Source organism: Nelumbo nucifera, chromosome 2, assembly GCF_055504915.1.
Source record: "Nelumbo nucifera cultivar China Antique chromosome 2, China Antique-T2T, whole genome shotgun sequence".
In the NCBI taxonomy this organism is placed as follows: domain Eukaryota; kingdom Viridiplantae; phylum Streptophyta; class Magnoliopsida; order Proteales; family Nelumbonaceae; genus Nelumbo; species Nelumbo nucifera.
Genome location: NC_142650.1, coordinates 6,340,212 through 6,352,970, shown reverse-complemented (window position 1 = coordinate 6,352,970; position 12,759 = coordinate 6,340,212). Strand labels below are relative to the sequence as shown.

The following is a 12,759-nucleotide window of genomic DNA, read 5'->3' as shown; positions in this document are numbered from 1 at the left end:
CGAGACATCATTGATGAACTGCATTGGAATTGGAATCAGAATCCTATTTCCATTCTTGATCTCTCCCTCCCCTCCCTCAGAATGAGATTATGAGAATTCATTCTAATTGATTATGATTCTGATTTCAATTCCCATCTAAACCAAACAGGGAAGAGGAATAGATCATTCCAATTTCAATTTCGAGGAATTTTAATTCTGATTCTCGCTACATATCAAATGAACCCTAAATAATACATATCATAAACAAGTTAAACTAAAAATAATGAAATATGATTTGTTATTAACAAAATAAAAGGGACTCATGTGTTGTATCAGAACAAGTTAATAGAGCAAAAAGTGACACAGAAGTATCAAAATCAATGTCACGCTCGTGCCAACCTGGAGCCTCCCTGGTATTGGTTTTGTGACTTTTGTCGCTCCTCGCTTTCTAGTCTCTACTGTATGGTATGATAAGCCTTGAACTTGATCAGCCAAGCCATTCACTTGTTTGTCACTCGTCAAGCATTCAGTGGTCTTTATTCATTTATTCATAACCTGCCATATCCCTTTTCATTCCACTCCCTGCCATCCACTCCACATATATCAATTACCCTTTTCAACGTATCCAACCTACTAACTAGCACCAGCATTGGATAACGGTATTTTATAACCATTTCTCCTGTCACTATTTTTTTACAATGGAGTCATCAATTTTTAACTCGCGTGGAATCTTATCGTTGATTCTACAGTCCGTTGAACAACCAAAGCCTTCAGCTAATCTGAATTCCTATTTTTGAAACATGATTTAGAGAGTGGAATATTTTTTTAACTCTTAGGCTGAGCAATTGGGATCTCCTGTCCTCTAGCCAACAAAATATATTCCAACAGCCAACCAATATCATCTGACACCACACATCTCATCATGTGACATAGGGATGTGCGGTGTCAGACCATGCTAGTAGGCTATCGGAATGTATTTTGTTGCAAGGTTATTGGGACCCAACGAGTGACACATTTTAAATTTTGGGTATAAAGATAAATTACCCCAAATTTAGATACAAATATGGAATTTACTTTATTCCATGTTCAACTAGGCACTGTTTAGTGTGTCTTTTTGTATGGATTATCGGCTGTTTTAGAAGTCTAGTAGTTCACGTTTTGATATTTTCTCATTTAATTGGAAAAAAAGATTTAGCCACTAAAAGATAATATCCCAAAAAAATACACAAAACCCATTTTAATTTCGAAAAACTCCATATAGACTTATTTCATCGCATCTTCACATGAAAAAAATATACCGGAAGACACGTTTTAACCAAACAGTCTTTAGACTATTAAGATCTTAATGCAAAAGCTCACATTATCTTTTTCACTATCAAATCTGCCAAAAGATCCAATGTTCAAAATATCAACACATACTGACCAATACATATCATTCCAGGACCCCTTCAATACGCCCCTACAATGGGTGTATTGAGAGTCTGACTGATTCAAGGCGTAGAAGAGACCTAAACCAACTCCCCTGAACTAGTTGCAAAAAAAAAAAAAAAAACACCAAAAGCTGTATCAATTCACCTAATACACCCGTACCAATATATCGGGCATATCCATATTTTAAACCTTGAAAACATCATTCAAAAAAACCTTGCCAAATGATACCTAAGATACCAGAAAAAGGTTTGAAAGGATCTGATGACTCTGATCCATCAAAGCTTCTCACTGAACGTACCTCACACCGATCTCCCCATAAGTAAAAATTTTTAATTACAGAGATTTCAGATGCACGGCTGAAACGTACTAAAAGATCCGTGTAAAGCACACTGAGGAACAAATCCAATCCGATCTCATCATCCTGAGTTTGGATTTACTCCTCACAGATTGCACCTCACAGCACGCTTCAACCGTGCATTAAGAACATATCCCTATGATTCTATGAATAAAAAGTTCTAATGACGGAGGAGATGTTCCAAATGCACAGCTGAAACATGCTGTGAGGCATGCTAAGTGAGGAGCAAATCCGATCTCCTAAATCCTAAACAAGTAAATCACAACGCAATCTGTTAAAAAAGTTGATAAACATAGCAGCACTAGATAATGTTAAGAAAGCTTTCAAATTTCAACAAACGAAAGAGAATGGCTGGTACTTGTCTCCTATGAACATACATTATAAAATTATTCCTCCATGTCTACATGACCTTAAAAGGGTTAGCGTCCTTGGAAAAAACAGAAACCCATAAATATACAAAATTTAGAAAACATCTCATTGTCCGACGACAACACCACCACCCATCGCCCAAAGAGGTCTAGCTCTCGGTCCAAAAAGATGATATTAGACGCCTTTTGTGCCAAACGGGACCTCCTTCCCATGGAATTCCAAACAAGTATAGTAGTAGTCAAATAGAAGAATAGCGCCTACTCTGAGCCTTGCATGGGAAGCAGAAGATGTCCTTGAGACTGCAAATTTCAGAAAGTAAATTCATCAGTCTTCAATCCAAGCTCATAAATCTGTTCTCTTCCCTCCTATAACAAGTAAATTCACGTAACACATGTATATTACATGGTCATGCAGAACAAACTTAAAAAAGCATATATAATACATGCTATAGGGTTACATGTAAATTGAGTGGTGTCAACTAAAACCAAATTGCAAAAAGACCATGATATGAATCTAACCATTTCATATAGACTCTAGATTTTGTTCAAAAGTCTAAAAAGATAAAATGATGACTCATACACCAATATGCCTTTGTACACTAAATTTTGCAGTCAACAATGATTTCAAACCAACTTCCCAGATAACCAACCAGTAACCGGCGAGCTGACCATGTACAAGGTTTTCGCTGACTCAGTTTCTAAAAAAATTGCTCTGCACTTGACTGATACTATATACACAGCCAATCTAATCCACTACACACCTCGCTAGAAATACGAGATTGCTAAAAGGAACCATATATAATTTCAAAAGTACACTACAGTATTAAATCCAAATCCAACCAATTTCAGTATAACTAACATTCATCCACAATCTACTAAACCATTCCCCCCAACAATGTATTGAAGATTTAAAAACTGAGAAGAAAAAAACATCCATATACAAGGAGCCTTGAACATAAAAGGGACATTACTGGAGGGAACCTTGCAACAATAAGCTGGAGGCTCCCCTGAATTTTGCAAAGCTTTCACCAAAAAAAAAAGAACTAAGTAAAGCATAAAAGAATGATGAGAAATGGGAATAAATCGGAGAATGCAAATCAGGGATGTCTCAAGTAGATCATATATTCAAGGCCCCACAACTTGGGAGTATTGAAATGACAAAAAGAGCCATTACGCAAAAACTTAAGTTCTTTCCTCATTAACCTAAACACCAGCTCAATTTACGCCAATCTTAACCATATTCTAGGGTCATCTTCATGACAAAATTTGTATACCCTACACTACTAAAGTCCCCTAAAACCTCATTTTTCTAATCAGTAATTATGGTAAAAATAAAGGAAAAGGAAAGAAAGTAACTACAAAGAAGAGAATAATCAACAAATGATCATCATCATCCAAGCATTATCCCCACCACATGGGATCAGCAACATGAATCCCCTGTTTCACCATTCTGTTCTATTTAATGCCATATCCATTGTAAAATCATTGGTGTTTAAATAATTTCCTACTACACATGTCCTTTCTGGTTTACACCTAACCCTTCTATCCCTTTAATTCACAACAAATCACTTCTTATGAGCACTGTTGATGGTTTTCTATGCACATGACCAAACCATCTTAGTACTTCATCATCTATTGAGCTACTCCTAGGTTCCTTCAAATGATTTAATTCTAATCCTATCCTATCCAATTTTTCCGCTCATCCAATCCTTCCACACTCATTTTTTGGACATGTTTTTTAACTGCCCAACACTACTCCATACACCATGGCTGGCCTTACAACTGTTCTATAGAACTTTCCTTTTAACCTAAGTGGTATTTGCTTATCAACACTTTTGATACCCCTCCATTTTGCCCATCCTGGACTAATTCAACAACATTCTCAATCGCTCTCTTGTTATGAATTGTGGAAACAAAGTACCTGAAAAGGTCACATTGACTGAACTTTTGGTCTCCAGTCCTAAGTGTACCCTGATTGTACTATTATTATTAAATTTAGGTATCATATACTTTGTTTTAATCCTAATTATCTTAAAAACTTTTGTTTCTAAAGTTTCCATAAGCTTAATTCTGTGTTTAATCCTTCTTTAGTTTCATCGATTAAAGCAATGCCATCAGCAAACAACATGCACCATGGGACCCCTCCTGAATATGTTAAACAACTTATCTATGATTAGTGTAAAAAAAAGGCTGTGTTAAACGTTGGTGAAGACCCATCATAACTATAAAACTTAATGTCTCTTCCATAGATTTTCTAACATGGATGTTGAACCCTCGTATACATCTTTAATTAGGTCTATATACCTTTTGGAACCTCTTTATTTTCCAAAACCCACCATATTATCTCCTTCTAGCATCTCTATCATATGCATTCTTTAAATTAATAAATGAAGATCCCTCTTTTTCTATCTAAACTTTTCTATCAATGATCGCAAAAAAAAAAAGACAGCCTCCATAGTTGATCTCCCTGGAATAAACCCCTCATACACATCTTTTTTTCTCAATTATCCTTTTCCAAAGTTTCATAGTGTGGCTCATGACTCATGAGTTCAATCAACAAACCAAATGTAAAAAGAAAAAGGCTTAAAATGCCACTTTTTTACTAAACCCGCAATGCTGGAAAACCCCAATAAACAAACTTTATTCCATGGTGTTAGCTGTTAGGCACCCAATGCAGGTGGCATCTTGTTACCCTTTCCTTGCTAGTAAGTTAGTGTAGAGGTTAACTGATCTTGTTACCCATCTAGGCATCTAAAAGATCATGAAATGATTGTCCCTACTAGTCTCACCACAAAACCACCTGAAAATCAGCCTTTTGTAATATTCTAAAAACCATATTCTGATATTCATATTGTAAATTGTAGAGAGAATTCAATCAAATTGAATAAAATTTGTTTCATACATTGCTGATGAAGAAAATATCATAAATTGCAAGAGTATTCCTATTTTCTAAACGAACATTATAAAAAATCAATAATATAAATAAATTGAATAAAAAATCCAATGCTAATTGTAAGACTTTTTAAGAAAAGGATTAAGATGTAAGATACGATCAAAACCTTTGGAATTCATGATTTGAAATGTACATCATTTCATTAGTAGTAAGATTTTGACAATAGGTGCAACTCAGGTACCTAAGTCAAATTTTACACTGCATCAGGGCCAAGGCCCTCAGGTCAGGCCCATTCAAAATTTAACAAAAGTACCCACCCAAGTTGTACCTAACTATGGGCTCAACTGCGAACAAGTGGGCCAAAAGGAAAGCAATGGTTCATGGAATATTAACCAGTGGAATGAGAGGAGAGTCTATTCTTAACGCCCACACTAGACTGATCACAAGAAAACTAAATGCAATGACTGATATGCTTGCCAAGTCAGGGACTAATAAGTATTCTTTTGTACTATGGTGATAGAATCCTGCTTGCCAAGTCAGGCCCAAGCATGCAGTTTATGAATAAAGATCAGATTAGTCTCTTTTACTTTTGATCAGATGACGAGGTTAGTGTCCCACCATCTCTTGTTTAAAAAATACAAATTCAAGTAAAACTAGGAATATCAGATGATGAGGTTAGATCAGATTAGTCTCTTTTACTCATCCTCAAAAATATTTCTTCCTTTTCATAGGCTCAAGTAGAGAATGATTTTCATGAAAAGCCAAGTCCATCTCATGTTTTATAGGGTACATCTCACCCAAACCTAGGTGTACCTCGCTACTTCACCTGCCTTGTTATGTTTTGAAGAAGTAACCATTATTGTGATGTATGAATAGGTAATTTAATAAACTGTCCATTATAGCCATGATTTCTAGATTTAAATGGTTTAGCACACCCAGAGCTGAACCTACAAGCATAGTTGTCAAGGCAGCACCTAGGCAACAAGGCGCCCTTGGAGGCTCGCCTCTCCTAATGGCCAAGCAGTTTTCTATAGTGTGTTATAAAAAACTTCTATATTCTTAATTTTTTTAGGTTATAATTATAAAATAGACATTTTTAAACTAAAATATTCAATTTGTGTGTTTATATATTAATTTATTTTTATTATTTTCTTATTTGTTAGGGTTTAATCAACACAAACATTGCTAAATGCTGTATTGAACCCTCAAAGACTTCAAAACCCGAAGGAATAAGTAAGGAAGAACATAAAATGTTGTCCAATCAACACATTTTCTTCTTTTTCTTTACTAATTTTGTGTGTTTATATACTAAATTCTTCTTCTTCTTCTTCCACCTTTTCTTTTCTTTTTCCTAACAGAAATAGGGGTTCAGCCCCTATATTTTTTGAAATTTCTTTTCTTTCTTTTTCTTCTCATGAGTATGTTGGAATATGTTGACTTAAAATACTTTAACATGAAGTTCATACTTTAACAGGAATATGTTGCTTAAAAAGGTGTGCGCCTCACCTTGTGCCTTGGGTGCAAATTGGCCCTTGCGCTTGTAAAACACTGGGCTCACCAAAATGCCTTAAGGCTTTCTAGAAACTCTCACTTTTAACAGTTATAGTATAACATTTAAACTGGCTTCCTGTGAAAATATTTAGTTAAAAGAAAACAAATATAGGGAGAATTATGTGGAGATGTGCTCGTGCTGCCTTGACTTGGACTCTTTGGGAAGAAAGGAATCTCAGAATTTTTCAAGATAAGGAAAGGAACAGCCAAGATTTGAAAGACTGTGTGTTAAACAGGGCAATACATTGGTTGAAGACCTTGGAAATCTTTCATCAATTCTCCTTTAATGACATTTGGAGAAATTGGTCAACAGTAGCAAGGTGTTCATCTTTAAAGGCCAAATCAATTACAAGCTGGTCTCCTCCACCCGAAGGCTCAATTAAGTTAAACTTTGATGGAAGCAGCATGGGTAATCCAGGATTATCCAGAGTGGGGGGTGCTTTGAGAAATGAGAAGGGAGAGATCTTGTTGCTCTACTCAGGTCCTTTGGGAATTGGGAATTCCATCAGGGCAAAACTTTTAGTTGCTGTACAAGGGGTTCAATTTGCAAACCAGCTAGGGGTACAACACCTAATAATCAAGGGGGATTCCAAAGTGGTGGTGGGTTGGTTGAAAATTTCTGAAGAGGCTATGTGGCGATACAAGAATGAAATGAAGAAATTTAGTTGGTTGACAAGGAATATGTTGGTCACTGTATAGTGGATGGGGAGATCAGCAAATACCTTGTCAGATGTGTTAGCTAAGCAAGGGGTAAATAGGGAAGAATTATTTTGGGCTCAGTTGTGATTCTTGTTTTTCTTTCCTAGTTTACTTGTAAGCTTCAAGGAGGGGCTGTAGCTCGCGCCTCTCGTTGGGATGATGTATGAACTCACTCTAATTTGCTTTTGAATCAATAAACTTATTATTATTCATCAAAAAAATAAAAGAAAACAAAAAAGGTTTTGATAGTATCGAGAAACCTGATACACATGTTTGTTTGTATCGGGTGTATCGATACTTTGAACCTTGGTTTCTATCACACGAATGGGTTGGCTTATGGGTTAGGGATGAGAACCTCATGCTGAATATCAGGTTAGATTAGGATTATGGTTGAGGTTTTGATTGAGTTGGGCTAAGGTTAATCTCAAACCAATCCAATCTGACCCAAGTTGCCATCCCTAACCTCCCATGCACATCAACTAGGTTAATGCCATGGAGGTTAACAAACAACCTAGGTTAGTAAATTACCGCTTAAGAAATATATTGTTTAAATGCATTCCTAAAACCCAGTAAAACATGATTTAAATCTACAACAATAGTCGTGTCCCAACTTTGTAATCCTGGTATTCCTAGCTCACCAATCTTCTGTAAACAACAATGTCATGCTTTGCAAAATCACATCCTATTGTAGTTTCATCAATTCACTGCATCAACATTCATTAATATGAACCAATTACAAGCTCTTGACTAATGATGTTTAACTCAAACTTTCACGAATCTGAAAAGGATACTGGGTCATCATGGTCCAACCAGTACATTGGCATCATGTATATAACTATAAAAAATTATAATATTATAAAATATGTATAAGTTGTGATTTGTTTGTGTGTGATTTGATGGTAATATGATATTCTTTTCGAGGGGGAGATTACAATTCGAGTCTCTCTGTTGTCAGTTTTAAACTTGTGATAAAGCAACAACTTGAAAGGTTGTTGAAAATTGTTTAGGTTAGGATAGTTTTCAATGGTTTGTCCGAGTTAATGGCAGGTCATCTGGTTTTTCAAAAAAAAAAAAAAATTGAAAACCCAAGGTTAAAAACTAGAAAGGCCACCTGTTACTGGTTCTGACAGTCCAACTGTCAAGTCCAGAGTCTAAAAAATGACTCTTGATGCCAGAAAAAAAAGAGGAAGAACACTTCTGAGATTTTTGCTTCTTTCCAACATAAAAGACCCTTCTAACATGAAAGCCGCCAGAATCCAAAAAATACATGGAAAGTACAATTATTTTACTTCTTATAAGGTCTATCACTATGAAGAATGGTGTAGACATCACATGGGATCATGATACAACACAATCATTTTTTTTATTAATATGATACAACACAATCATGATGCTACCACTTATACTTGTAAGCCAACAAGATGATCATGAGGACATGTTTTCAATTCCAAACCGACTAAAACTATGTTTTTCTGCAAAGGAAATGGAAGAGCAAAAACAAAATCTAAAGAAAGTAACTGTCCTTAGTTTGGCTGACAAGGGAAATGAAAAGAAAACTAAATTTTCTCTTTGTCATCTTTTATTTTCTTTCTCAAAGATAGAGAAAGCATATGAAAAGAAGAAAACTAACCCACTCTCTCCAATTGTCCCAAAAGAAAGTCTTTATTCTCTTTTTCCTTTTCTCTTTCTTTTCTCTCATTTTCTTTGCAATCGCACTATGTCAAAGAATAGCATTATTGTGATGTGACAATCAATTTATATTACAGTGCACGAAATCAATAATTTTAACATTCTAGATATCGCTTACAAAGACAAACTTAATTTGGTCATTAATTGAATCTGTTGCATCTTATGTGGCTAAACAACTTAAAATAAGACAACCATTTCATGAGATCAACCAAGTCACATAAAATGCTACATCATCAAGCAGAAGAGCATAATAACAAAGCCCTTAGAAAATAATCATAACATGGTAACCTCCAATGACTTCCAAGCATGGAAAAAATCTATCAAACTAAAGTTTCAAAAAAAATTGATCAATAACTAAAGTTTCAAATTTTTGAAAGCTTACAGAAACTTTGTATTAAGACTATTAGTTATGAAAACTATGCCAAATGAGCAAGACAACAACAGAGCAGGAGGGGAGAATCATCTAAATCACAGAAAAAAAAAATCTGTTGTTTGTTCTGCAAGCATTCAAATGCATATAAAGCCATTAACGTCATCTCACTCTTCATTTTCTTATTTCTTTTTATTCCTAACTCTTTAACAAGGTCTTAATGAATGCCGATGGGGCAATGCATGCACTTGAGACAACGGATCGTGGCTCAGTTGGTAAGTTCTCTGGATGGTTGTAGCGGCAACTCGGGATCAAATCCCATTTCCACCAGTATTGAAGGGGTGTTATAGGTATGGGGATGTGCTAGGGATATCCCCATTGTTTTAGCCCCATGATGCGAAAAAATTGAAGCAACAGTAGAGCATTAAATCTGAAAGAGACAGAGAGATGAAAACATTACTTGAGAATTCATATAGTTCGAGCCTTGTGTGAAAGACCCCTGGTGAGAAATCTGTCAAATTTAGTTACCAAACTCAGAATGAAGGTGATACTAAGCTTGCGCTTATAAATTTATTCCGTGAAAGCTATACACAAGGCTAACAATAAAAGAAAAACATATCTGATGAAGATTCTATTACCTGGGCATTTGGAGCCTGTTGAACTCCAACTCCATCTTTTTTGTCCCCACTCTTGGCAGATCCCTTAGTATCGCCCTGCCAAAAGCCGTATCAGATTAATTTGCAGAACAAACTTATTATCCACTATCAAATAAAAAAATAGTAAAAATATCAACTCAAAATAACAAATTAACAAAATTAAAGAAAAGCCTCTTACCTCCATCTGCAATATCGCGTTCAACCCAAAAAGTCAACCAGGAAGAAAATTTTCAATTTGTCAGTTTAAATTTCTCACTTCTCGGGTTAAAAATATAGGGCAAATATTAAGAGAACCGAACGAAGGCAATACTTACTTCTCTGTACCTATTGAGATACACCTTGAGCGGATCAATATAGTCTTCGAATCCTAACGTCGCCATAGCCCAGAGAAGATCATCCCCATTAATCGTCTTTCTCTTCTCTCTCTGGCATTTATCGCTTGCCCTACAACACAGACCCAAAAATTAGGTCAAACAATAAAACCCTAACCTTTGAAATTAATAATCACAGAAATTTGTATCATACTCGCTAGTGATAAAACTAATGAACTCCGAAACGCATTCCTGTACAGTTTCCTTGGCATCCTTGGCGATCTTGCCGTTAGCTGGAAGTGCCTTCTTCATGATCCGGCTGATATTTGCGATGGGAAGGAACCTATCTTGCTCCCGAACGTTCGAACGCGGACTCTGCTCACCGCTCTCGTGGCTGCCGCCGCCGGGACTCGCCGGAGCGTCTGCCATGACCGTCGAAAACCTAGGCTGGCAGGGCGAGAGTTGTAGAAGAACATCAATGGAAGAAAAAAACCTAGCTTTTCAAAGTACAGAAACCCTAGCTCCACCATGGTCATAACTCATACCAGTAAAGAGCGGGACGTGGAGGGAGAAAGATAAAAGCACAAACTCACCTGAGACGGAAGGAACGAAAGATTTGTATTTGGCGCGCGTCGAAGAAGAATCGGTGGATTTTTTTTCCTCAAAGAGGAGATCGGACGCTGGAGAAGAGAGGAGAAAGGAGACGACCGAGATGAGAGTTTGAGCCTTCACTTTGTTTATCTACACCGTCCGTTCTTCGTTTCCTTCTTATAAGCCTCTCCGCTGTTGCCAAGGACATGTGCTTCTTTCCCTTCGGCAGCTTCGGGGGATAAACTTCTCTGCAACTCTCCTACACTTGTTACATCTATGAAACCCCCGCATCTCCGTCCAGTTAGACACGACGGTGATTGATCTACTCTATAATGGTGGTGGGTCACACGATAATAAATCATTCGATCATAGGACATCAGTACATCGCTAATTTTAGCGTAGATTGCCTTTTTTTATCTGTATTAGCGTTGCACGAAAGAATTGTAAAAATTCGATAAAAAAAAGCGTCGTCTTCTTCTTGCCCAAAACCGCTCTCACTGCATTATAGGAGTCCATCTCCAATTCTCCACCGTCCGTATAGATAATTATTAACTTTGCTGCCACACTGTCTTAGCGCAGGGCTAAAACCGAACATCATGGCCTTAGATGTATTTGCAATGGCCCCGCCAAGAAGTCTTAAGGTGGGCCATGACAACACATCAAAGGGTTGTAGCGGTTTTTATGGTTTGATTTAAAAAAAAAAAGGGCAAAAAAAGGAAAGGAAGAAAATTTGACTCGAGGCGAGGCAAAGACTGGACGGTGATGACAGACAAGCATCACATAGTGAAAGTGGACCCCGCTAGACATCACCGTCTCATCAAGGTTGTACGGATATCAGTCGATAATGTGTGAGGAATCGCCCAGATCATCAAACTGGTCCATTGACGGGGAGACAGCGTGCCGCGTAGCAAGGGCCACCGGATGGAGATGCCTTGCCTAGTGCCTAGTGCCTACCCTACCCTAACCTTTTTGATGGGCGTACCGAAATTAAATCGGAAGGCAGCGGGATTTGCTTGGACGGTAAAGATCAGCAGAGCACAGATAGGAATAAGCGAATGATTGTATGATGACTGATGCGGCACAACCGTCGGTATGGGAGTCCTCGCACCGTAAACTTTCTAGAACACACCAGAAGAAGGGGCTACGTCTTCTCTCACCATCTGTGTCTTGGATGATGCTTCCAAGTGTACAGGGCCGGTGGTGGTGGTCCCCTGAACCCACGGCCGCAGGCCGCTGCAATGCAGCACTGCCACCTCCCCGACCGCCGACCGCCCTTGCACGTCTCTCTTTCCTCTTCTTCGTTCATGTCATCATTCCTGAATAGGCAGCTGGTGAAGGTGAACCAAAATGGAAATTAGGCAATCCAAGGAAGTGAGTGAGAGAACCAGGATGATAGCACAAAACCTAACCCGTTATCAGACGCTACAGAGAACTGGGTGGTGGTTAAGTGGTAAACTGGGCAACGGTAACATGTATGCATGTTGGATAGAAATGGACCCATACCTACTTCCCCCACCCATCCACAACAAGGCCGCAACTTACCTCTTTTACTATATTCAGTCTAGTCTACTACTACTACCCATACCAGGAAAGATCAACGTGACCACTGTACAATTTTATTAAACTGGAAGAAGATCCCTCTAAGAAGAGAACAAACGACCAGAAGGGAGCATCATAGTGTTGAGACTTGAGACGGCCAATGAATCGTTGGGTGGGTGGGTCCTGGAACTATCTTGTTTTATAACACTTTTTGTACAGTTAGAAAGGGAATATGCCGGCATGGACCCCATAGTTCAGGCATATCTTTGATAAAAACATTTTGAACAATCATTTTGAAAATATGTGTCCTGGTGCCTTCAATGTACC

At 37.5% G+C, this 12,759-nt stretch overlaps 1 protein-coding gene across 1 annotated transcript; it reads right to left on the bottom strand.

The window, feature by feature from the left end:
- Nucleotides 1-2,093: 2,093 nt before the first annotated feature.
- On the bottom strand, nt 2,094-11,185 carry LOC104594744 (nuclear transcription factor Y subunit B-1-like). Its single transcript, XM_010255198.3, has 7 exons — nt 10,896-11,185; nt 10,517-10,749; nt 10,306-10,435; nt 10,170-10,175; nt 9,974-10,048; nt 9,796-9,846; nt 2,094-2,433 (listed from the first exon to the last, which is right to left on the bottom strand). The coding sequence occupies exons 2-7, from the start codon at nt 10,729-10,731 to the stop codon at nt 2,392-2,394; spliced, it is 519 nt and encodes a 172-aa protein (XP_010253500.1). The 5' UTR covers nt 10,732-10,749; nt 10,896-11,185; the 3' UTR covers nt 2,094-2,391.
- Between the last annotated feature and the right edge of the window lie 1,574 nt (nt 11,186-12,759).

Excerpts from the sequence above, each read along its gene's own strand:
- LOC104594744 (XM_010255198.3), bottom strand. The coding sequence starts at position 10,731 with ATGGCAGACGCTCCGGCGAGTCCCGGCGGCGGCAGCCACGAGAGCGGT. Across the intron at positions 10,436-10,516 it reads ATTAGTTTTATCACTAGCGA|GGCAAGCGATAAATGCCAGA; the intron begins GTATGATACAAA and ends TCTGTGTTGTAG. Across the intron at positions 2,434-9,795 it reads CGAACTATATGAATTCTCAA|TCTCAAGGACATCTTCTGCT; the intron begins GTAATGTTTTCA and ends TGAAATTTGCAG.